Source organism: Halictus rubicundus, chromosome 5, assembly GCF_050948215.1.
Source record: "Halictus rubicundus isolate RS-2024b chromosome 5, iyHalRubi1_principal, whole genome shotgun sequence".
Taxonomy (NCBI): Eukaryota; Metazoa; Arthropoda; class Insecta; order Hymenoptera; family Halictidae; genus Halictus; species Halictus rubicundus.
In genome coordinates this window covers 14,084,869-14,112,076 of record NC_135153.1, presented here as the reverse complement: position 1 = coordinate 14,112,076, position 27,208 = coordinate 14,084,869, and the positions used below count along the sequence as shown (strand labels likewise).

Sequence of the window (27,208 nt, the reverse complement as noted above, 5' to 3'; positions counted from 1 at the left end):
AAGAGGCGACTCATGTTCGGAAAAGACATTTTGAAAGGAAAGTTTGAAAACGCCGTCCCGCGGTGCCGGCTGAAATAATTGTGTACGTATCCAGTAATTCCGCGAGGGAAGTACCGCGGTGATGTTTTGTCAAGCGCATTAACTCGAAGAATTACGGTTCATCCGAGCAGGACCGGGACCAGGACCGGGACCGCAATGATCATGCTCAAGAAGTCGGCGAGCTGTAGTCGCTCTTTTTCGAGGGAACAGTGGCGGGCGTTGTTGTTAAGAAACTTCTCGGCGGAGGACAACTTTTTTAAGCCCGGAGAATGGCGACGGTGGTTCGTTAAAAATTCTATGGCGGAGGTGTTTCATTAAAAACTCTCGAGGCCGTGTTACACAACCCCTAAATTCCCCTGCTGCGCACAATCCTCAGGTCTCGCGATTGTGTTCCCATTTCTACCGGTCGAATTTATAAGCTCGACACTGGGCGGGCCATTCGAGAGGTCTAAAATGCCAGTCGGCAGTTCTTCCGCCTGACACGAATTTCGCGTGTTTGTTCCTTTCGGCAAAACTATAACGAAGCCATCCTGCAACCCTTCAACTCTCTTCCGAGCATCGAGGAAACCGTTCGACAATTTTAAGGGGTCTGTTATTTATTAATTCATGGATGCGTCTCGCGCACTGGAGCTTTTATAATGTACAAACAGATACGCACGCTGAGCTTAGATTAATTTTTCTTCTAATGCGTTTCGCCTATCAGAATATTCTGTGGACTCGGTCGTCGAGGAGTGACATATATCGAGAAAACAGTACACAATGAACTCCTGATATATGTCAACAACACGGTGTTATGTTTACACTCTTCGGCGTCCGAGGCCTCTCGAGCTTCGAAGCCCCTCACGGGGTAAACCCCGCGGTAGTGGGGATAACTCCGCGACGTTTATCATCCAGGCCTCGGCGACATATATCGAGAAAACACTATATTGAGTATATTGAGTCACTCGTGCGCACACTATGATCCGAACTAACCAAAGTCTCAATTTTCATGCTCTTGCGGCTTTTATGATACATTTTCTGTACTTTTAATGCTCTTAACCGTACGTTTGTGCACTAATGGTGAACCGTGGAGCCTATAAAGTCGCGGTAGTAATTTTAAACGACGGAGAAAACCTCAAATCATCTGGGCTGTTCTTGTCCCATACCGTTGAAGATGCCTTTCCCCGACGGAAATAGCTGCACTACCTTTTTTTTTTCTCCGAGCGTCTAATACAAGCGGCGCGTGCCGGAATCCGCGCCGCGTTATTTTATCCGGCTGGGTGCGCGGGACTGTTGTGGAAATCTACGGTGTTCCGTGCAGGAATGCACGCGAATCAATCAGAGAACCTTCGCTATCCCCCCCCCCCCCAAGGCCTGAATTCCTCCGCCTTTTACAAGTTTGTTTAAACAGAATTACGCGAAAAACAGATGATCAGCCGGCCGCGTTGCGAACCGTCCTTCTCCTTTTTCTTCGTGCGCGTTTTCTCAATTTCCACCGACCCGTGCATCCACATCCGCCACACACGAATCGCATTTACGGCTGCAACTATTTCACTTCCGGCTATGGGCCACTTCCACGCGATTGCTAACGTCAACGTTGTTTGCGCCCTCGGCGTGTTTATGCGACTATCTTTCGGCGAGTACGGTCTCTTTCAAACAATTTTTCAAAGTACTTCCTTCACGCTGGGAAAAAGCGACCGGGAACGATAATGATAATCAGAGGTCAGATTTTATGTATTTATGACAAAATTGGGCGGAACAGTGTCAGTACATTACTATCAAGTCAATTTATTATGTAGTCAATTTATTATTTATTAATATCCGTCGAACAGCGGACCTCTTTTACAACTGTATGATCGATTATGTTTAGCACCATTCACAGTTTTATTTATCAATTTTTTTAAACATATTTCTCGTAGAAACATCAGTCTTTCTGCTGTCCCAAATGGAACAGCTATTCGTTTCGCTATTTTGATACTCTGGGTCAAGATAGACCCAGACCAAGACCAAGTGATTCCTGTATGTGTCGTGAATGCAGACAATATTTATTTTGCGTGAAAGTCTGCAGTCTAGTAATAATACCAGTAAATAGTTCGAGGGATTACAGTGTGTACTCGATATATGTCCAAAACACGGGTCTAGCCAGGGACATATATCGACCTGGAGGTACTACTATTCTTTGATACACTGCCGAACGTAGAAAAGGACACCGAAGCTCGAGTGGCCTCGGTCGACGAGGAGTGTAATATAGTACGGGTCGCGAATATCGATGTGACCCCTACTAATCCAATAAAAGAACTTCTTTATTCTTCATTATATTTTTTTAATGGGACTTTCACCAACACAAGTAAATATGATCCGAATTATATCGTGTTCGGTATCATTTTAATCAGAAAAATTCCACAAATATATTTGTGAAAGTCCCATAAAAAAAATAACGAGAAATAAAGAAATTTTGTTTTTGGATTAGTGGTGGTGTCCTGGTCTCACATCGATATACCCGACCCGTATTACGTTACACTCCTCGGCGACCTCTCGAGCTTTCGGTCCCCGCACGGGGTATACCCCGCGGCAGTGGGGATAGTTCTGCGACTTTTATCGGCTAGCAGTTTGGGTCATATATAGAGTAAACACTGTATTTTGTCGTGGAGGAAGCGTTTTTAGTTGCATTCGACTTCGCCGTGCAAAGTAAACGTTCGCAGCACGTCGGAGGTTGCCTCGGTTGATGAAGGTTAATATTTTCTGCGAGACAGCGGAGGAACTGTGGGAAGGGAAATATTGTCACAGTGGACAGGATTTAGAATAGTGTTTGATCTGTCTGTTGGCTTGTCAGGCAAACCTTTGCGTACAAGCCGGGGCTCGTAACTGGAACAGATGATAGCTCCTGCTTTCATTGAAGACGGAAAATACTGTAGGAGGAGATTGGACGAGGTTTATTTTCCTGCGGACGGTTTTCATTAGTAAAACCATTCACAGAACTAACTACGAGTAAGTTCTTTCAATCATCCTACCATTGTAAACTTCCGCTACTCCGTTATTTATTTTCTGCCCAACGAACAAACTCGAGTACACCAGGCTTCACCTCGTGGAATATTAACGGGATATTATTTTTCACTCCCGACAAAATCTACAGAAACGCGCGAAGCCTTTTTTTGAACCGGGAGCGAAGTTCCGAAGTTTCGGAGCGGGGAGATAATTTCCCAATCGTTCCTAGAGCCTCGAAACGTCGAAGTTTCCATTTCATTAATCAACCGGGACGAAAGTTACGAGCAGAAACGCGTGCATTACGAATATTTTCCCGTGGACGGTCTCGCCCAGTCCCGGAATCGTGACCCGGAAATACGGCAGCACCGGAAGTCCCGGCACCGGCGGGAACGGCGCGCCGCGGCGGGAATTATTATGCGATTTCTGGGCTAACGATTTGAAACGGGAATAATTTCAGAATTTTGCGAAACAGATTTACAATTATACGACGGGGGAAATCGAATTGGACGCCGGGGAACGTTCGTCGAAAGATCGGCGTCGCCCGGTTCGCCGTTCATTTATCTTCGCGCCAGCCGAACAGGTGTCTTTTCACGCTCAAAAGCTGTTCCTGTAACTTGCCGGGCTGAAAAGGCACCTTTGAGGGCCGGGAAAACCCGTCTGCAACTTCGAATTCGTGACTCGACTCGCCGACTGCTTGTTCTGGATGCTGAGGACCAATTTAGAAGCTATTATTCTCGTTGATCGTTTTGGAGAGTGCAGAGACGAGGCAGACGAAGACGATAACGCTGCGAGAGACCTGGCATTCTTAATTAACCCTCAGACAACGGGCCCTTTTTAGAACTGTACAATCTACGATGTGTTGGACCGTTTACAGCTTTATTTATAAATTGTTTAAACACATTTTTGAAGGTTCTTCTTGCGAACCCATTAATCTCTTCGTTATCACTAATGTATCACACATGTGTTTCATAGAATCGTCCTAAATTGGGTAACTGTAGGACAACTTTTATACTACGGGTCAAAATAGACCCGGGCATCGCAGTCGGAGGTCCAAACCTGACGAATTATATTATATGTTCAAATATTCCCGATTTCGGAGGGTGAAATATTTTCTAGGATACTCTAGGAATTTTATGCTAGACTTTATCTTGATAAGTGACCCTCCGAAGCAGCCGTAGCAATAATAATTTTAAAGGGCAGATGAAAAACAGGTTACTAGTGGGAAATCTTTCACACAGACATCTTATACGGTTTATATATTTACGTAATTATAACATATACTCTATTATCCAACAACTTCGTATTACGAATGATCTTTATTACTGGCCCTTTAAAGCAGCCCTAGCATCGATAATTTCTTCAGAAAGATGAAACGAAGGTTACCACTAGGAAATGTATTATACAGTCATTTAATACAGTTCATTCAGTCATGGAATTGTAGCATATACTGTATCTAATTGTCTACAAATTTCTTACAAGGTGAAGTCTTGCTAAAGTGACCCTCAGAAGCAGCCCTACCGAAAATATGTCTGATACGAACCGAAGGTAGCCACTAAAAATCATTTTCCGCGACCATTTCGCACCATTTCTAAAATTACCTTGCCCGCTATATATAAAACCCTCAACCCTCAATCAAAGTGCAAAAGCGACCCCAGAATCCCTCGGACTTACCAAGGTCCAGAAAAAGGTATGTCGTAGGTCGAATTAGGCTCGGGATCACCGGGAAAAAGCTTCGAGGCGTTTAGACGTCGATATCAGTGTTCCAGCACTAAAAGAGTGTGTCGGGTGGCCTCTCGGTCTGCTAAGGGATGATACGCGGCGGGAGTACTCATCCGTGTTCGGAGCTCGGCGAAAACCACCCTCGAGCCGCAACCCTCGAAGAGCGGATCGACTTGCGGGATAAATAATTCCGGCGACACCGGGGGCCGACCCGGGGATAAATAATTAGCCGAACGTAAAGGGAATTCGCCGTCCACGAGATTTTCTTCTTCGCGACGCTCACCTTCGACCCCCTGGCTCACCCCCCAACCCCCTTTAGTCTGTCCCACGGTGAATTTCACCCTCGGGATATTTCTCTCCCTCGTCACGTCCAGCGAGCTGCGCAACGCAGAGTCTTTGTGCGCCACCCCATTCCAACCCCCAACCTCCGGCTCGCTCTTTTTCGTCCCTTTTCTTTTGTGTTTGCAGACCTCCAACTCAGGTCCTGTATCCTCTTTCTCTTTCTCTCTCTCTCTCTCTCTCTCTCTCTCTCTCTCTCTCTCTCTCTCTCTCTCTCTCTCTCTCTCATCCCTCTATTTTCCTTTTTTTGCTAGCTCTAAGAGAGAGAGAGAGAGAGAGAGAGAGAGAGAACTCTGTTTCTCTTCCTCGTGCCTTTTCTTCGTCCGGCGTTCCTCTCCTCTGGCGACTTTTCCTCTTCCGGTACTCCTCGAACGAAAATTTACCCTCTACAAGGTCCGCCTAGGGCCTGACATCCGCGAAATATGCCAACCCCTGCCAGCACAGCCCACTCCAACCCCTCTTCGAACGCCCTGGTATTTACGTCCTGCTGCGCCGCGGGACATCCCTTTTCTAGGACGACGAATAGAACTCTCGTGCGTTCGTTCCACCTTGCCGACCAACGAGAATTAAAATAGCTCGCGATCGATTTCGCCGAATTTTTACGATCGGTCGCCTTCGGTATCTTCGAAAGTCGAGGGGTGCTTTCGAAACGGTAGCGATTTTATTCCGTGTTTTAATTTTGAAAAATTAATTGGGGCTGTCGAGTTCGCTTCAGTCGGGTACACTTTAAAGTTGTGATAACTTTGACTGATTCAATTATTTCACTATACAATTGATTGGAAACGTTGGTTATTAAATTTGCTCGAATCGTTTTTTATACATATATGCTTTTCAAAGCTGTGATTATTGCTGACTGAATTCCAGGTTTCATTCTGATCCTTTATTTAAACAACTTTTTAGATAGTTCATTCTATTTTCGGTAAGATCGCCCATTTTGTACGTACACTTCAAAGTTACGATAATCCAGAAAATTGATTGGCAACATCGCTCATTTAATTTACTAATTTGCGGAACAATAAATAAAATGCAATCTAAAAGTGCATAGAAGTGCATAGTACAATGAAGAACAATTTGGAAATTGCTCGTTCCAAGTGGCAAACTAGTGAATTAATGATTCTCGTCGAAGAGAAGGGTAATGGACAGTTAATTTTTAGTAAAAAAGAACGTTATGGGCCGGTCATTAGTGCAAGGAGACAGCAGCACAGCAGTTTCCCGAGTTCGAGCGTTGCACCCCGTGCATAATTATCTTCGTTGCTTATCGAGAGGTGCAATACGATGGATATCGGACTGCTAATAAACTCTAATGGGGCTATTAAATGCTTAGGCACAGCCGCAACTGCTCCTCCATTGTTATATTCGGTCTGAATTATTACGATCTTGTCAAACACGTGCTATTGCATACGTGTATATTGTTCAGCCATAATGCTATCTCGTGGTTCATCATTACGTTGCATACGAGAAACCCGATTTTACTACCACTTAATGGGAATAAGGAAATCGAGCCATCTCTGCTTTACGAGCGCCAATTTGAATCAGTCCAGGTTAAACATACACTTCCGTCAGCGTGTTCTTCACAAAGAATTTTCCAGCGTAAATGTATCCTCATTAATTTACCAGTCCGTATTTATATTAAATCAAACATCGGCGAAGTTGTTCACTTCAATGTACAAGCTTCAAATTCCTATGAACATATTTAAACGTCCTCGAGGTAAAATTTACTGAAATACATTTTATGTCTTAATCTCTTGAATCTTGTTTTAGTTTCGCGCTTCGAATTTAAACACACGTAGCTGTAAACTGTTCTAGCAAATACTTCAAGCGCTGTACATTTAATAATTTAACGAAGTCCTCGTTTGCATGTCTAGCGAAAAAATTCTAAAAACAGAATTGAGCAAAGTATGTATATATTAAAAGCTTACTTTAGCAGAACGTCCCTAATGAAGAGGAAGTTTCAAACTCTAATTAAATATTTACAGTGTCGAATGTTCAGAAACTTTGTTCCGAGGTAAATCCTTTTTCCAAGTCGTCGTACGAATTCCCGGTAAAAATATGGATTAAACTAAAGTTAAATGGAGTATATTTTATCCCTGCACCTCTGCACGCTTCTTTCAGCTTGGCGCCCCTAATGAAGAAGAAGTCTCAAGCTCTAATTAAATCTATACAGGGTCGCGTGTTCAAAAACTTTGTATAGAATTAAATCCTTCTCCAAATTTTGAAAAAACGGACAACCCTCGGCCGGGGTACCTCGCGAGGGAAAAAGAAGCAGCTAATAAAGAGCGAGCAACCGCCGGAGTTTCCTCTTTCCATTCATCCGAAATGAACCAGAAAATTAGTGTCTCTATTAGGTTAGTTTCGCGCGCGCGGTTTGCTATCTCGGCCAAAAATCGCGGCCGTGGCTGCGGGCCACTTCGAGAGCTCGAAATTTTTGTCAAATTTTTACGGTTCCGTAAAACTTTTATGATGAAACCGTATCGTCCCATCGGTCCTTTTAGTTTTCCGCTGTTTTCCGTGCAGCCGGGGTTGCGCGGGGGTGGGGGATGAATTTCGAAACGGTTTCCACACGGTTCGCGAGTTCGCGCCACTGGGAAAAATTGTTCCTCAAGATTCACTGTTGCAACCTATTGCGAATGTAAAGCGCACCGGGACCTTGTAACTATGAAACATATTTTGCCATTTGTTTTCCCGGGTCTCCGCGCCGCGCTGTAAAAATTACAACGAACAGGAAACACGGCCCGGACTGTAAAAGATTATTTCGTTGGGGCCATGGAAATCCCCTAATGCGGCATCGAGACACCCTAAAACTGGGATTTTTCGTCAGCTGTGCAAGCTAATTCAGTTTGCGAAATGCTGTTTGCTATTACACTGCGAATTTTTATACAGGTTCTTACTTTCACCAGCCTTATTTGTACAAACAAGAACGAAAGATTCCTTGTAGGAAAATTGAAACAGACACTGAAAGTAGCGTAATAGATTATTCGTTAACAAGTAGCAGACCACTACCTCAAAATATTCTTTTATTTGATAAAAATAAAGAAAGAATCTTGCTTTAGTTGCAAAAAGATTCTGTGTGCTCACAGAAGCACGGTTTTCATTTTGTATTCATCAAAATTTATTCGACAGTAAAGAACAGATCCGACGTCGAATAATTTAAAAATATTCATGAACCATTTTGCAAGGATAATAATAAGCGAGCATTTCAATGGAACAGCTAGAAAATTCCTCTGGCGCGATTAAAATAAAGATAGCGTTAAATTCTTTTTGCTGAAGAGCAGGCGAGCTCATTTTTTAATATTCAGAGGCCATTTTGCGAGAGAAAGGACGGCGGAATAGTTTCTGTTAACAGCTGGAAAATTAGTCTGAACATAAAGAGACACGTTTTCGTTAATTTTTTAAAGTCGTACGACTAGCTCTCCGAATTTAATATTTTCAGTGAAAGACAGATGTCCTATAGTTCGCAAACAATTTGGAAATACCACTGCAGAGGTACCCTCTGTCTGCGCAGCCATTTATTAACCATTTCCACCACTACCAACCCACGTACCAGCACCAGTTGAAACACAAATACAACTAACATTGAAACAACTTATACGAACAGTTGAATAGAACATAAATAACACTCGAAAACTGTACAGTCCGCGCGCGGACCACCCGTAATGCACATTGTTAAACTTCCGCAGGAATAGAGAAAGAGATTTATCGATGAAAATTCTCAATTGTATACGGTAATTAGCATCGAAGAAAATTAAGGATATCGTCGATCCTATTATAACACATGCTTGCTGACACTGTTTCACTTTTCGTTGAATCATAGCACCCGACAAATGTGCACGCCTCAAACATGCTGTTGCCAGCCGAACGCGAAGGTGGTACGATTAAATATTAAATTTAATGAATTCCGCTGGAAGCTTTGTTATTCCGTCCGCGATTCGCTATCGAGTTTTAAGGCCGCCGCGTTATTCTCGCGTTTAATTTCCTGTTTTCCGTAATTGTTTCAATAAAAATGAGATGCGTCCTTCCGTGTAACAGAAGCGTATCGCGAGTTAAATAAATTACGATCGAGCGCGCGTCGAATCTAATATTTCGAGTTGAACCATCCCGACATGTAAATGTAACCTCGATTCCGAGAACTTGGGCTCAAAGAGACCTGAGCTAATAAACTCCTCGCACGAATTAGGGTACTCAATAGTATACCTAACCCCGTGGATTATATGCATTCATGACAAAAACGAGTTGGTGCAATTTAAAACAATAGAAACACTAGAAGAATTTGAGGATATATCGTCTTCGGGTCCGTGCTGTGACATAGATCGTGTAGGGCTACTATTTTCTTGTAATTAAACACACAAACGCGCCACCACTAAATACAGTTGAAATTATATCGTGTTTGGTGTCATTTTCATCAGAAAAATGCCACAAATAAGTTGGCGAAAGTCCCATAAAAAAATAATAAAGAATAAAGAAGTTTTGTAATTAGATTGGTAGTGGTTCACACCGACATACCCGACCGGATTACGTGGCATGTTTACACTTTACACTGCTCGGCGACCGAGGCCGCACGAACCTCTTGGCTCCCAGCGAGGTGTGCCCCCCCCCCCAGTAGAGGGGGAACTGGCTAAGATCGTGTAGCTCCGTTCGGCTTAGATCAAGACTTTACCGCACTAAGATTGTTAAAGCAGAAAAGGAAAGTCTGCACGGTTACTGTTTCTTGCAACCGGTGCCAACAATTTTTCCTCTGCATAAAGGTGCGCAGTTTTCCTGATTTATCGTGACATTTATGAGATACGGCAGTCAACGCGTCGAAGAAATTGTGCTCTGCATTGTGCGTGTCAATCGAGAACGAGTTTCCGGGACAAGCTAACAATTTCCGCGAACTTTCCGGCCCGCACCTCACGCACGCGCAATGTCCGCTGATAAGTTCGCCAGCGTGGACAGTACAGCCTAGAGAAGTTCTGATAAGAACCACCCCCGCGTGTCACCGTCACCTAGCTACCCTCACCCCTCCCCCACGGTTCGCGCACGGCTGAACAAACTTCCCGAATAATTCATGCGTAATTTTGCTCGGCGTTGCTCAAGATATTCCAGGAGCCCATTCAGAGAGGAGCTCGCCTCGCGACGACCCTCCCAAGATTTCGATCAACGCCGGATTTCACTGCTCGCGACTTTCTTTAACCGCTCTGTCAATAACCCCCTCCCCACGCCCCACCTCTCTCATTCTCTCTAGCGACTCCGAGATTTTCGCGTCACCACTCAGAAAAATCGCTAATCCGCTCCCAAGGAAACCCTGAATAATTCCGCGCCGATTTTATACACGACGTACACCACCGTTTGCCGACAATGTGGCACGGGGACCGGCCATTTTGCTAAAATGAAATTTTAACACGTTGAGCGCCGCGTCGGTCGCGACCGACACAATTCTTTCGCTAATCTTGAAAATCAATTTTTACCATCGTTAGGTAAACCAAATTTTATCAGGATCCACGAGCTGTGACAATGTTACAAAAATTATTGTTACTCTTATTCTTGTATTTTTAAATAAGTTTCGCTTTTTTTTTTATTTTGTGTGGCTTTTATGGCCATTCAGACACGCATTCAGGTAAATTTTTAATACCTAGAAATGTTACAAAAGTTGTAAGAAATGAATTTTTTAAATTAAAAGCTGTTCCTGGCAATAATATATTACCTCCTGTCATTTCGTGGAAGTTGTTCATCTACTGATTCATTCAGCAACAAATTGACTATTATCTACGTTTAAGTATATTAACAATAACTATTTTGGGGTCATTTTGACCGCGCCCGGTAGAAACAGGTATACAAGACGTGTCGGTAGGTTTAGTGTTAAAGTAAACCAGTGCTGTGAACGTGTTTCCGTCGACGAGTTAGCATCTCGAATAACATCCCCGTAAAACCGAAGAACCGATATCCCTTTCGTGGCAGAGTAATTTTCCGTCTAAAGCCACGCAGCTCGTGTACAAATATCGTTCATCGATCGCGCCGCGACTGAGAGAAAGGAAGGAGGCGGCATGAAAGCCAGCTAATTAAGTCGTTCCGGAGAGTATCCAGTAATTAAAGTATTCCACGACGAAATTATATCCGCCAATATAATTCCGCCGGTCCCGGAAAGCTCTCTCTCTCTCTCTCTCTCTCCCTCTCGCTCGCTCTTCCGCTCTCTGCGGGTACCCTCTTGCTAAATCCTCGCGAACCGACGTGTAGGAGGCGCGTTCCCGCTAAGTGCTCCCCGTCGAACTTTAAACACACTATTTACGACACCGAGAGCGCCTTCTTGCCCGGTTCTTTCGAAGTAAACAAACCCACCTCGGGACACTGCGACATCCGCGAACTTGTATTCCCCGTAAAATGCCGGGACTTAATCTGGATTACGATCGGCGTTGCTTGCTTCCGTTAGAAGCGTCGCCGGGGCTTCTAAAAATCGCGCGAAAACCTCCCCCTAGGAATATTTTCATTTTTATCGTAAGCAGACTGCGGATCTTTCTGCGAAATAAAAATTGCCCGCATCAATTACAAGAAAAAGGACCGGCACAATAATTCATTTCTTCTTTTGATAATTTTAATATAAATTCAAACCTTTTATATTTACTAGATATAAATTTTATATTTTTCAATATAAATTCCTAAATATTATGTACCAGTAACATTCACCTGATGTTTCTTCTATTTTGTCTTTCATCTGCTCAATCTTTTATAAATGCACAAAATCCGTTTTATCATTATCATTATTCGCAGCGAGAAACGTTTTGAGATGGAGATCGGATGATTTCAAGAGATGCATATACTGGTGTTACAATTTTTTTATAGGTGGACGTGTCAAGGATTTATGAAGGTCAACTTGGATCTTTTTAATTGGACCCTATATTTTTTTTCATGTTCCAATCGATGCAGCGTTTTAAAACATATTTGCCCATGTCGAGAAATAATTGGTTTAGGAGATGTTTCAACTTAAATATTGCTAGGAAAATAATAACACCAGCATGTGCACCACTTGAAAACGTTTAATAATCATATTTGGTGAGACACCACATATAGGCGTTTGACAGTGCAATAAAAATGAAATTCTAAATTTAATAAAAAGTTCTGAATTGTAATTGTTTAGTAGCAATCTAATAATATTGCACTGATTTTGAAGCGGTATAAACATTTTACTTTTTATGAGATGAAATAGTGTGTGCTTTAATCCGGAAAGTTGAAATTGTAAGACAAAGAAAATTGTAACGATTCAGACTATTGTAATTTAATGCAAAGAAGAGACCTAAAGCGCGTGTATAATTTTATACGTGTATTTTGAAAGAATCTAGTGTTCGATATTTGGTAGAGCTTGTACTAAATAATGGGTAACGATCAAAATATTGGATTCCGTGAAGGTGCCCCACGTAAATTTATTGTTTGGCTCACGTAACGAGTTTTTCGCCGGTTTTCATTTCAGAGGAGGTGTTCGGATCAAACAAGGCTTTATGGTTCTCGCCGAGCGGCACTAAACTGGCCTTCGGTTACTTCGACGACACCCACACGCCGATCATAACGATACCATTTTATGGCTATCCGGGAAGCCTCACGTTCCAGTATACGTCTGCGATCTCGATCCATTATCCCAAGGTAAGTGTTCCATTCTTTTTTGCATTCCGTTCGATCCTCTTGCTCGACAAGCAAAACTCGTCGTGTTCTCGATGCTGGAACGAACTCGGGCGATTATGGTCTTCGAACACTCTGTCAACACGGCCACTCACATAATGTTCCAACTCTAGCTGAACAGGAAAATTTAAATCGCAAAAAAGAAAATGGTTTTTCCTCGATCAGAAATGACTTTCTGTAATTGCTTTTAGAGCACGTTTCAAACAACCGTAACCCTAAGGTGGCATACTGGGGTCTCCCATGACCCCAACCAATTTTTTGTACACTGAATTACATCATAGAAATTTTTGTGTCAACGTAAATGACCTCCTATGAAGGTAAATCTAGCGTTAATCGTGGCGGATTGATGGCGTATGCGTGGATTCGGGAAAAAAGGAAGAAAAAGGGCGAAGGGATACCGGAAAAGGAAAGGGCCGAGGCAAATTGCTCGGGAGGAGGTCACCGAAGACCGCAGCGGCCACGGTTTTACTTTGTCCAATAACGTTTCATCCCTTTCGACGAAGGAAATTTCCCTCGCGACTACGGCTTCGAACTCGATGGCGCTTCAGTCGAAAATTTCACGCTGGGGAGAAAGAGACATCCTTCCAGCTCGCTCATGTCACTTTCATCGAAGCGTTAGGCCCCCTGGAATATTAGTTCCCCCACTTGCAAAGTATCCTTGCCGCTGGACGAGAAAATCTACCTTGTGAACGCGCCGACGTTCCCGTCAAGAACGTTGGATACGAATTACAGCCCAAAGGACCATTTAAAAGTCGAATTTGTTGATGAAAGAATGAATGTGAATATTTTAAAAATAGCAGGGTTATTGAAATACTGAGTTTTGGGCCACCCTGTATATTTTAGGTTTAAACTTTATTCCATTAAGGGACCATTTTTCTGTGTTCACGGCAATACTTCACTGGAATTAACCGAAAATTTATTGACTAGTAGTTTCTTTTGAACTCCCTCGTGGAACACAGTACAGGTGCCATTTTTTATTTTAACGAATACAGGAAACACGAACCAGTAATTCCATATCAAACGAAAAGCTGTTGAAAAAATACAACACCGACGTTTTACTGAAAATAATATTTCAGTGGCGCAAGAATAACGGTGGTGCCATTTCCGATTTTCCGCTCGTAAAAATTGCTACGCGAGTACCATTTTGATTTTTTTTTTTTCGGTCCGAATGTAACGAGCTGATGTCGAATTTCGTGTTCGTGGTTTATGGTCAGGAGTATATGGTAATCAGAGAACGGTGCCATTTTGTTCTATCATTCCGAAACCGTGACTGGTATCGAGCGCAATGGTTGTTCAGGGGTATTTAATAGACGCGGGTTTTGGTCGATAATAATTTTTCGGCGGAACGGGAGAGACGATAGCAGGTGCCATTCCTGATTTTATTCAGGGCCTGTAAAAACTGTCCACGGTGGTCCAAATGTTCGGCTTCTGTTGGGCTTTCGGCCAAAGTGGAACTCTTCTGGGGCTTAAGTTTCCCCCGGACATACTTTGCCGAACCTCTGGCCCGCGCTGGTAATCTTTGTAACAACCCCCGACCTTCTCTTGACCATCTTTTACCATTCCCGACTGTTCTTGATCGTTCCTGGTTGGACGTTATTATCTTCTTGCCGGGTTCGAACCGTTCTTCACTGTTATCGGCCACTCCTTATCGATCTGAGACTCGTCTTGCGATTTTCTTGCTGTTCTTGCATACTGATCTCGAGTCTAGCGCCTAATCGTGAAATATTTTCGCAGCGTGTCCAAAGAATTAATTCAAGAGGAGCGGTATTGCCAATCGACTGTAAAACGCGCGGAAAAGTTGAAGCGCAAGTGTCTGGCATTTTTAATAAATTAATTTAGACAGGAGTTTTTTATATTGCACGCACGTTGGACATTGTTGGCATTAGAAAGACCAGACGTTGTTCCAAATATTTTATTTTAAAATTTTAAAAATAGTGCTAAATCCGAGTAAACGCAGTATTGTGTTCGATGCGTGTAACAGAAGACGGATAAAAATAAAAAAAAAGTAAAAAATTTCCACACGATGAACATTTGAAACTCGACGCACCGGAATTCTCCGATACAGTGAAATATTTGCACGGTAATTTGATCCATTCGTTTAAAACAAATACCTGCGATAAAATGATATTTGCTCGGTTAAATTGCGAAACAGAAATGTTTGAAATATTGAGAGTCCTCCATGAAGGTTTTCGGAGAAGCGTGCTAGACGTAAAAACGGCTTTCGCGACAATTTCGCTTAGAAAAATTCAGGAATAATAATGGACAATTGCTCGGACCGGTAAGAGTCCGGAAATCAAGTAGCAGCGATTCAAGGTTTACGAGCTCGGGAAGATTTAAATGCCATTTTCATCGGTCGGAGAGCCTCGTCATCGGGTGCAATCGCTAAATCACCTCGTCGAATCGATTTCGCTGAAAGGATGCCGGGTAAAAATGGCGACGGAACGGGTTCCACGGTGTCCTCGGCCGCGTTTACAGTCCCGGTGAACACGAAAGGAAAATATTAAACCGCGACATCCTCGGCGTGTCCCGTTAAATGCTGGCGATGTTATTCATCCGGGTCAGTCCACCAGAGTTCCTTCTCCCTCTTCCTCTTTTTTTTTTCTCTCCTTCCGGTTGGCAATATTTGCTTCTTGCCGGCGGCATCAATCGTGGCTTGTAAAAAGCCATTAAAAAATGCACAGGTGCCAGATTCCACGCCCCACCTTTTCTGTTTTTTTTTTTCTCTTCTTCAGACACGGCAAACCTCGGGACCCCGGGCCGGCTTGCCGTTTTCCTTTTCACCCTTTTTCACCCTTTTCATCGTTCCCCGTGACAGCGAGACGAGGGTGGCCGATGCGGAGACGTCCCCTCCGTGATATTTTCAAGCGGACGTCTCCAGGCTGTCTCGCAATAACACTTCTATCGGACCGTGCTCGCGACGTTCATGCGAATATACAGCCTCCGAACCGAAAGTTTCGACGACCGTGGAAACGTATTTTAATGATTTTATTCGACACCCGAGGCACGGAATAGTTTCCGGGACGGTTTATGTCATCCGGAAAAAAAGTAATTTCGAGAACGCGGAACGTCGCGGACTGATTTATCATATTATAGGGAAAACGGAACGAGAAACCTTTGCTTTGGAAAATTCTACCTTCGTTGAGTCCTTCTGGGGGGAGTGGAATCGAAAATGGCTTCTGTGCTGTTGAGAAATTATTTGGCAACTTGGAGCCGCGAGTATTAAATTCTTTGTGCGTCTTTTCATTTGATATCAGCTCCCTTTGTGATACTTTCTCGCGGACTAAAAAAATGGCACCTGTTACTGTCTTCTTCTTGTCAGCGACAAATAACAGGTACCGAACCCCTGCGTTGAATCTCTTCCTATACTGGCTGAGTAAAATTGAAAATGGTACCTACAGCGGTGTTTCTATGCCACTGAAAAATTATCGCCAACTCGGAACCACGAGTATTAAATTCTTTGTGGACCTTTTCATTTGACGCCAGTTCCTTTTGCTGTATTTTTCTAGACTGAATTAAAAGTGGCAGCTTCTTCTAGCCAGCGAGAAATAGCAATATCAAACAAACCTATCACATTGAATAAAATTGAAGATGGTACCCATGGCGATCTTTCTATACTACTGAAAAATTATTACCAATTCGAAACCATGAATACTAAATCTGGCTGAACTTCACCTAGGCAACTCAGAAATTTTTAACTTTCTACTTTTTTTAACTTTAAACAAGCATCACTTTTGAACCAGTGAATTCCTCGCCTTAAAACTTCGATTTTTGGCATTCTCTCGTCAAGACGAACAGGATTATATAGTAAAAAGTTAAAAATTTCCGGTTTGCCAAGGTGAAGTTTAACCTGAAATCTTTTCGTGATGTTTTCCAGACTGAATTAAAAAATGATACCTATGACCATTTCTTTTCTCACTTTACTCGCGAAGCATACACGTTTTTGATATGAAATAAATTGATATACACGTGTATTTCATCCATAAAAGGATACATCTGCTAAAAGATAGATCCGATTTTTGATGAAATCAGCTGCGAATATTAATTTTCCGAACGCGTCAAACTCCCTGGATCGTTGTTGATCGACGTATTAGCCATTTCCGCAGTTCACGGCCACAGAGAAGGTTGATTGGTCAATCGCTGGCCACAGGACAAAAGGCAAACGCGAAGCACGGGGCAAATTTGACTGTTGTTCGGTGATCTTTCTTTATCGCTGCACGTCAACGAAAACTCATCTGGCGGCGGTCAAAGTGGCCTCGGCTTTGATACTCGTCACGAATATAAAATCCCACGGAGAGAGAGAGAGAGAGAGAGGGGGGGGGAGGGTGAGAGAAAAAGAGAAAGAGAAAAGAGAGCAGAGGTTCCATTTAAAGATCACAGAGATTTCACGATGAAAGGGCAGGCAGGGGCGGCGGAAAAAAAGATAGAGAGAGAGAAGAGAAGAAAGGGAAAAAAACAGAAGGGAATCGAGCAAGCGGATAAAGGGACCGGGGACTCTGACAAACACCGGGGCAAAAGAGAGAGGAAGAGAGGGAAACGTAAAAGAGAAAGAAAGAAACGATCCGGAGGAGCGACGACGACGGCGACGACGACGACGTCAGGGAAGATGGAAATTTCCGGTTTTTCCAATACAATCGCGCAGACCCAGTTTCTCATCAATATCTCCGCGGTCGTTCGCGTCGCTGGAACACTCTGTCCGCATTAGAACGCTCGCGTTCCTCCAGCGAAATGCTATTTCGCTCTCGTTCTCCCTCTTTCTCGTTCTCTTCATCCCCCCTCTCTTTCTCTCCCTCTGTTTTCGGTTCGCCTCCCCACGCCGCTTTGAATTTCTTTTGAAACACCGGTGATCTTTTTTCGACACTCTAACGCGGAAAATCGTGTCAAGCCACATCCAATTTACGGTTTTTACACGCGTCTGACATACTTCTCCGCGGTTTCCCGGCGCGCAAATCGCGATTGATGTTTATGACTTCTGCCTTTTCCCAGTCAACCCTTCGCTTCCACCCCCTTAACGGATCGAAAAGGGTCGCGCGGAATTATGGTGAAATGGAAATACGTGCCGGGCAACCTTCCGATTGATAAAACTCGACTCCGATACACCGTGCTATCGGTTTTTTCTATTTTTCTTTTTCTTTTTTCTAAACATTCATTCCGATCATTTTCATCGCATCGCGTTTGTGCTCCGCGTTTTATTACCCGTTTTATTCTCTTCCAATAATATGTTTCTTTCGACAATCAAATCTATTCGTTTTCAACGGAAATATTTTTCACGTCGACGTCGATCTTTTTTAAATATTTATCGAGCTGACAGATTCCAATCGACCCGAACGATTTTATACGCGCGGAAAGCGGAATGTTTCTTTCGAATATCTTTCCGATAGAAAATTTCGTTATTCTTTTAACTGGAGTGTATATATAACAAGTCCATTATTTTTATGCTTCGCGTAGTCACATGCATAGAAGCGACTAGACTGCGGATTTTTATGCAAAATAAAAATTATTTATCATACTTAATCAGAGCTTAAGTAATTTTAGTTTCCCATTTTTTACACAAGTGCATGAAATCCGCAGTTTGCAGGTGACAAATCAAAATGTAATTCGATTATTCCTGCTTTGTGTATTATTAATAAATTCAATGCAAAATACACCGAAGTATCGTGTGACTGTTCAAAAAGACTGTGAAACAAAAAAAAAGGTTTCATAGCCCAGGGGGCTACTTGTGGGTTTCATTGAGCCCGCTGCACTTTAAACCATTTTCCTCGGCGCGGAAGAGCTGGTAGTCACAAAATCGCAGTTACCCCGCGAACGTTAACAATTTCACGGGACAGCAGAGCACTTATGGTCGCGTGTGCAGGCGCAAAGAAGTCTGGCCGGCGTGGGGCGTTAGCGGGGGTGTCGAATCCTCGAAATAGTTGAAAATCCTCGGCAGAAGGCAGAAGCGGGGGCATTAAACGCGTTGTATCTAGGACAGTTATAGAGGGTCTGAGCGAGTTTTAATGACGGAACGAGAGCCGGTTTCGCGCACACGCGCACACACAGACGCGTATACGGACCGACCCGAGCCGATTGTGTAAGTTAAATTGTGTAAGTTGAACACGGGCCGATGGAGGGGGGGGGGGGGGTCGACCGTGGGTGGTCGGCCCGTGGAAATTGTTGAAGTTGTAATGAAAAGTCCTTCTGGACCGGATTAAATAACTTCTAAGTGCGGACCCGCCGGTAATTTTTGTTCGGGGCCAAGTGGGCTTGTCACGTATTTCCCTCCGGTGCTCCGTTTAAATTACACGGCCGCACCCCTCCACCCTCCACCCAAAAAAAAACGAAAAACCGGTGGAGAGAGAATAAAAAAAATGCCGCCCCCTCGCGGCGAGTTCGTTACGCGGGGAAAAAAATGGCGGAATCCCGAACGCGTTAAATGGATACGGTTGTGTGTGTGCTTTTTTTCCGAGGGTGTTCGAGGCGGAGTTTTCGGCGTGTCGGCAACGGGAAGACAAAAATTGGACCGCGTTTTCGCTCCACTCCGCGAAACAGCTGCGGAACACGGCCCCGGTGATATTAATTTTTGCACCCGCACCGTGGCGTCTCGCCACCACCGCCTATTTCTCTTTCCGCCGGATTGTTTCATAAAAAAGCCGAAGACAAACGATCCAACGGAACTCCGCGAAATTTGAAGTTTCACACGCAAGAAACGCCGGTGGCTAACTCCTAGACGCCATTGTTACGCCATTCACGCTCCCTTTCGCTTGGGACACGTGCAAATTTTGGTTTCGCAAACAGTTCCCCGTGCATGGAGAACGATTAGGCGAAGCACAGCGGCCCGGAAACCCGTTTCTCGAGGCGAAAATTATTTTAGCGTTACTTCAAGGTTCAAGGGTTAATTGTTCTGTTTCTTCTGCTGAACAAAAGATCATGAAAAAATTCATGGACCTTCTACCCGATAGCACACACCACTGTGAATTTTTTCGGAATTTTCGACTGCGAAATCGATTTTTTAAAAAATCGTACAGTTCGACCACCTTGTCCGACCATACCCCCCTCTAGCATCTTAAAATGTGTACATGGTATCATCAACGGATCTTTTGTGCAAAATTTTGTTCTTAGTGAGTTGGAAATAACGTGTTGGTATTTTTTAATTATTTTATCTTGTCTTCTAGTCCAAATTTTACCCACTCATTTTTATCGTGAATGCATAAAATCTGCAGTCTGGGGGTCATCTTTAGATAACGATCCGAGAGTGTGGTCTTTGGAAATTTTTTTCAGACACAACTGATGAACTCCTTTCTTAAACGAGTAGCTTACTTAAAAGTGCACAGTATAGCTGACGGTAATTTTTTGCTGAAGAATCTTACAAAATGCATGAATAACAATCTCTCTCTCTCTCTCTCCTCTTCCTCTCTCTGCGCCACGCGGTGAGCACAACTTCTCGGAGCTTCTGAAATGAAAAATTCATGAAGATTTTGTTAATATATGATTTTATCCGGCAGATGAACGAAGGATTTCCTTTTTCAGCGAAAACCTTTCTATTCGTTCGATAAAGTAGGAGAATTTGAACGGTGAAAATTGTATTTTCGAGCTGGACCATTGCTGTTTCGTGAAAAGTTAATTCTCTCGGAATCCCTTGGTTCGTTCGCTAGACAAAATCATATATTAACAGAATCTTCATGAATTTCTTATTTCGGATGGTCCGGCTCCGAGAAATTGTGCTCAGCGTGCAGCTGCTTTAGGGAAACAACTTCTGAGGAGGAAGCCGTTACTCCGGGCATCTTTTATGATTTTCCTTGGGAAAAAAGGTGCCGCAAGTTGCATAATATATATGCACCTTTAAATAAGGTATGAGCTTACAGAAAATGTCCATTCGCTTTTTCCCGGGCAAATACCCGAAGATCATGTTTCTTTTCGAGATTGCACCGAGGGCAACACAACTCTTAAGACTTCTTATTAACATAAATCTGCAACCCATTCGCAGCCGCGTCGCCGGGGATTATATTTCTTTCGAATCGCGATTCTCGTTGTCTCGATTGTAGCAATTCGCGAGCAATAAAATCGTAGTCGCTATTATTTTAATCGAACGCGCGCAGGATGGTTTTCTTGCTACAGGGGAGCGGCAACGCGGGGCAGAAAAGGATCTCCGTTGATAAAACAGTTGCTGCAGCCGCCTCTCGGTTGCCATTCGAGCTGCTGAATTAAACCAAGTGGCGACCGAGGGTCGCCTCTCGAGTGCAAAGGGTTAATTGACTGCGGATGTTTGCGCAAGCTCATATTTTTCGTCGACTATTATGCGGGGGATGAAATTTTCAGAATGCAACCTCTGCTGCCTACTTTCTCCCCGACTCCGACCAGTTGTAATTTTTTGACGAAACTCGTTTACACGTCGTTGAGCACATTAATCCCAGCCTCTCCTGAAAATTTAGGCCGCGATTTTTACAAAATTACAACGACCGCGCAATTGTTAACGACGAAGAAACACCACAGTACTGTGAAAACCCGGTGGAAAATTAAACTAAATATGATCCCGCCATTTTTACATAGCGTTACATGACACTCTCTCCTTTGTGCGCTGCAAGTCCAGCGCTAAATTTTATGCACATCGTCGAACCTCGATGGTCGTCCCATTTACGTTACCCCGGGCTCTTTCGCGTCCCCGTCCCATCAAGGACCGGTAACTCGCGTTCGTCCGAGAGCCTTTTTTCGTCCCCATTAAAGGACACCGGGAACGGTCCCTTACAAAGCAGAAGGTCCCCGTTAAAAACGGAAGTTTCAAATGAGTTTTGCGCCGCGAGAGGTTAATTTCGTCGCGCGCGCCCCTGCGTTTTCGAAGAAAGATTCGGATCTCCCGGGAGAGGAAGGTAAAATAGTTTGAATGGCGCTGTAAATGTGCGCGAGGCACGACGGCGATACAAAATGACCGTGAACGGGGCCGGAGTAACGTGTACTTCAATGGGAAATATAGTTGCGAGAGAGCGGAAATATAAAGGACGGCCTGCAAAAAGAAAAAGTTCGCGCAGCTTAAAAGGCGGCAGGACAATAATCCGCGTAATTAAAATGGATTTAAGCCCAGCGTGGGTAATTTTTCACGGTTTCGTGCGACTAATGGGTCGCGTGTCATTTGATACAATTATTGTTAGTCGCGAATCGCTCGAAGATTGCATCTTCTTGAAGTCCCGTTGATTATTAACATTATACTGCCTTTTCCTTTTTTCGTTGAAGCGTTTACTGAAAGGTACATTTATTGACTCGTAAAGTATATATATATTAGGTTAAACCACTTTGGAACTTCAAGAAATATGTACAGAGAGTCTTCAAAATTACAGCGACTTTTTAATCATTTTTTCAATATACTTATCGGGGGATACCTGAGTTTAACTGGCTCGAAAAAAATACTACTGTTACGGGGGCTTCATTATCAAGCGTCGGAACAGCATTTTCGCCGGCGTTTTTTTTTCAGCAGTAAATTAGCAGCGTCTATGGCAGTGAAGTATCAGCGGAGCCGTCAAAACTAAGCGAGCCACGTTCTTCCGGTGAATTGTTCGTCGAACAATTTATCCCGAGCCCGGTAAATTACCTTGCAACGGTGCGCCATAACAAATCCCGAATGCATCCACTCGTTCCGGGCCGAAACACTATACCCTCGTCGATTTTTTCTCGCGTGACCGCCGCGTTCTCTCTCTCTCTCTCTCTCTCTCTCTCTCTTCGGCCCCGGTCCCGCGGTTTTATTTTTCGCTCGGATGTAAAGCACCGTCTTTTTGCGACAAGTGGCCCCCCGCGCCATTTTTCTTCCGGCCTTTATTTTCCCGGCGTTGCGCCTCCCTATATATTTTTCAAACCATCCCTGGTCGCGCACCGGTCCTGTTGATTTGCGGTAGACCACAATACGGGCCCCGGCAAGAAGAAAATATTGCTCACTTAAAACCGCGATAAATCGAATTCCTTTGTCGGCACGAAACAGCTCGCCGAGTGACCACTGTCGCCCGATTCAAATTCGGAGTTTTTCCACTACGGCATGAACGAGTATTTATGGTACATCGAAGTGGTGCGATTCTACGTGAGAGAATGAATGAAACATATGGAATATATTTTGTTCGTTTGACCCATTCTTTTCGAGAAACAAGAGCCTGAAAATTTGGCGAAGACGCGTGCCATTGGACAGGAATCGTCTGACCCGTCTGAGCATGGCGTACCAATTCTACTTATTACCAGAACGCGGATTCTACGCGTTTACAAGAAAAACGAGTACATCAAATGTTGCCAAAAGGCTCAATACACGTTTTTCATTTTTTAAAAACTGCACTGCAATGAAATAACGCAACGAGAAACCTGTCTTGAACACAATATTTATTGTTCGGTTTTGATAAAATGGATTGCGCGACCCTGCCGGAGCTTTATAAAATTGCACGATTTCGGGGGAGGTTTGACCGGTTTATTCGCGAATAAAATTTACTGTATTAGGTGCATAAAAAGCAGTGAATCGTATTTTGGATACACTGATCTACGAGCGCGTAAAATTTTACCGGCCTATTGGGACCGAATCGGTCCACCCGTTTTTCTATATCGCTACATATATTTTCGAACAGCTAAAAGAAAAAAAAATAGACGAATCGTCATGATAGAAGTTTTTACAGTCACCGTAAAGCATTACGATCGTTCGAAGCTTGCGACCCAAGTAAAGGAAATCTCGGATCTATTTTGGAGGATTTTATAGGGAAATGAAAAGTTGCAAAACGTTCGTAGAAATAATCTATTTTTATACTTATTCTAGTCTCGATGCTCTATACTACGGGAAGAATCGAACAGTGTACGGTCGGTGTACGAAGTATTCGTACACCTTTTAAGAAGAAATAACTTTTCTAAAATTGGAGCAAACGATTTGAATTTTATGAAGATGTTAGAAGGATTAATTTACTCAGTGATGCATAAATAATTTTTATTAAATTAAATTTACAATTAATTATTAAAACTTTGTGCATGTAACTTGCTCAGATCTACAAAAGGTACCTTTTAAATTTTCATTACAGACACAGATAAAAAACTTGAAAATCGTGAACTCTACTTTTTTTCTTCGCAGTTAGAACCAATAGCAATTAAAAAAAAATTGTTTATGCATTATTCAGTAAATTAAACCTTGTAACATCTCCAGAAAATTCAAGCCGTTTGGTCCAATTTTTAAAAATTATTTATTTTTTAAGAGTTTGCAAATACTTTGTACACCGACTGTATACTGACGTTGAACCAGTGTTTTCATCCCGCAGGACAGAAAAACAAGGGACTGAAACTTTGCCAGATGCAACCTCCATTGAGATGTTCTACGAACCCGCAAACTTTCGAACGAATCGGCATTTTCAGATCTTCGAGAAAAAGTACTGAAAAAGTTCGAATCGATCCACCGTGGACTTTATTAATTTTGTGGGACTGCTGGAATCTTTTCACGGTCCTTTAACTAATACGTCTGCTGTAAACGCTGTCTCTGACAAAAAGCTTTCGGAGGAGTTCAAATTAATCTGGCAGAACATAAATGTTTACATACCACTATATTTAAAAAATACGGTATCTTAATTAATTATACAACAGCATGGCGTATCTTTCCAGGAAACAAAGTGGAACAGCTGGCAATTTTTTTATAAAATACTAAGAGTACAATTTCGACATTAATGTTGTATTTTCATGGAGTATAAAATAACTCTTTCAACGAAATATAAGTTGAAACAAATCTTGATGTACTTTTACCGAATATGAAATAATTCGGACCATTGGTGTATTAAAAATATAATAAATTTTGTGCAGAAATTGTGCAAAATACTGATTGAACCTTTTCCCAATTCGTTGCCGAATTTCCGTCTCCCGAATAATGTTATCCAGGAATAAAATTCCGCGAAAATACAATAACTGCAGACTCGATACGAGCGTTTCTCTTTTTAAAAACAACTTGAAGAGCCGGACGCGTCCGCGAATGTTTAAGATATCTCGCGGTCTAGCAAAATAAGTTCGCGAGCTTAAAACAACATCTTCCGTTCGATCCTGCGGAATTATTTTACAGAAAAATTGCTCGGTGGACGACAGCCAGCCCGGGGTCCCTTTGTAAAATGGGAATCGCAGATGGATCTCCGGCTGGGACCGGAACTAATTACCGACCGAGTAATTAAATTTTGATATGACGTTCTGATTAAATTCTCGTCCGTGTGTGCTGCGAACGGAGAGGGATAGGACGCGAGGATTTATGCTCACCCGTTCTTTCATATCGTGCCGAGGCGGAACGATATCCTTTTTATTTCGTAATAATGTAATCACGGTTGATATAAGTTTACCTTTCCGCTAGATCCCGGTTCCCGGGAAACGGAATTATTCGTATCGAATATTTTCAAACTCGGAACCGAGACTTTAATCTGCAATTTGATAAAGCGCAATTGGTCGCCGTTCAAAGGACATTCTTTGATTAAATAACGAGGGGACTCGCGTGGTATCCGCCGCGAGAATGTTTCTCGTTCGTGCTGCTCTCGCCATACAATCTCGGCAATCCCGATGCTCAGTTCATTATTCGTAATGAAGCTTTGTAATTTTCAGTTCGTACGGAATCCGATGGAACGGGCGCGGATTTTGCGCGGCAACGATATCATTCGATTAAGCATTGATTTCTGTATATAATTTAAATTGGAATGTCCGGTGGAAATTTTTAAAAAAGGAAGGCAGCGTCTCTAGTAATTATATCCGCGAATAATTCATTAGTTTTTCCGGAATTTGGTACTGTAGATCGTCAGAATATATCAAATAATGAAAATTGTCTTCAAAAATTCGTCAGATCACAAGTAGAATCGGTCGACAATGGTCAGACGTACCAGCCAAATCCTCTTAAAACAAAGAATTGACTTTATGTGACAAAAATGGGTAGACTAAATGTTAAAATTTGAACGCTAAAACGCTTAGAGAATTACAAAAAATACTATTATTGTAGGCAAAAATATAGTCCACTTACAATTTAACCCGGCAACTCTAGCGATAAGTTTTTCGATCAGCTGGAAATGCAGCCGGATGAATAATGGCGTCGTCGGCGTCCCGTAAGGAGCGAAATTCGAATTCGTTTAATCTTGACCGCTCGATCTTCTGTTTCAGAGCGGCACGGTGAACCCGACGGTGAAGCTGTTCTACGTCGACTTGGAGAAGGTGGTCCAGGGTAACGTGAACTTAACTGAAATCGAACATCCGGCCGAGTTAAACTCCCAGGAACGGATTTTATCTGCCGTCGCATTTCCCACGGACAATCTCGTGTACGCGACCTGGATGAACCGAGTGCAGAACAAGGCGTACTTCCATTTCTGTTACGTCGACGGTCTTGCACCGAATTGCACTGTCGTACGTACCACCGACAAAGAGAGGGAGAGAGGGAGAGAAAGAGCTAGACCTCCTACCTTCACCTTCAACCCTTTTACCGCCAGCTAATTTCCAGCTTTGACAAGATGGCTGCCGATAACTCTCGAGCTCCCTTACCGGTGTCTGCTGGGTCCGCGGATTTTTTGCTTCGAAAAGAGAAACGAACCCAGGGTCGTTTTATCGTCCGTGAAAAACGATACTTCTACTTTTATTATTGTCAAGCCCCGGTCACAGCTGGAAACTTTTACGGGGCGGTGCTCGGCGGATGCAGGGTCTTCGAGGACCCCATTCGGGATATTGCTAATTTAATTTCTGCTTGATAGTGAAACGGAAAGTAAAATGTTTCTGGGGCTCGAGGAATAAATGATTTTTACTTAGTACTTTATATTTGGACATTCAATTTTCAAGTATTATTTCATTAAATATCTTAATTGGAGCAATGAATTTAATCGTAATCTCTGAATAATATAATCTAGTAATTTCTTTGGAAGCGTGTTTTAGAAGATTTTGTAATTTCCTTTGATGTATACAATTCTATTTGGAGACTGACTAATGGATTCCCAGCACATAAAAAATTAATTTTTTAAATAGAGCGAATCTACATGAAAAACTGAGTCAGAAGTGTAGAATAATTCTTTTTACTACGACGTTTCGTTTCCGAGATAATCGAGCTTGAAGATTCTCCCGATTCGCTGACGTGTCTGACTATGGCTGGCCCTTTCTACTGCCGCGTGGCAGGCAAAACTTCAAAGTTGATTATCTCGGAAACGAAGGCTTCTATGAAAAAACTTCGTTCCATGTTTTTTTACGCACTCTTCCGGGTACAGAATCGTATGTAGTGATGCATAAAACTGTTCGTTCGCAGTGGTACGGTCTATTCAATTTTATTGGTCTTTTCAAGTTCCTAGTCATCAAATTATTTTGATGGAAGATTAAAACTGGTAACAAAAGCGTTGCTCAAAAATCAATAGAGTTAAACTGAATTTTTCCGACCTTTGTAGACGTTCATTTCACGTAGGATTAAAAATTCATTTATGACATGACTGCAGAATCAAAGAACACGCAAATGGAATGAAACGAAAATTTTATGAAAATGTATTCGGATATTTTATAAACAAGAGAAGTGGGTCTAAACAGGCCCTGCATTCGC

The 27,208-nt window shown here is 42.9% G+C and overlaps 1 protein-coding gene across 9 annotated transcripts in view; it reads left to right on the top strand.

The window, feature by feature from the left end:
* The window catches only part of LOC143354414 (venom dipeptidyl peptidase 4), a 345,338-nt gene that overhangs the window by 215,607 nt on the left and 102,523 nt on the right, over nucleotides 1-27,208 (top strand). For all 9 annotated transcript variants that reach the window (XM_076788472.1, XM_076788469.1, XM_076788477.1 and 6 more), the window contains 2 exons: nucleotides 12,500-12,669; nucleotides 25,801-26,040. In XM_076788472.1, the coding sequence (XP_076644587.1) occupies nucleotides 12,500-12,669; nucleotides 25,801-26,040 (410 nt within the window). The remainder of the gene's footprint in view (nucleotides 1-12,499; nucleotides 12,670-25,800; nucleotides 26,041-27,208) is intronic.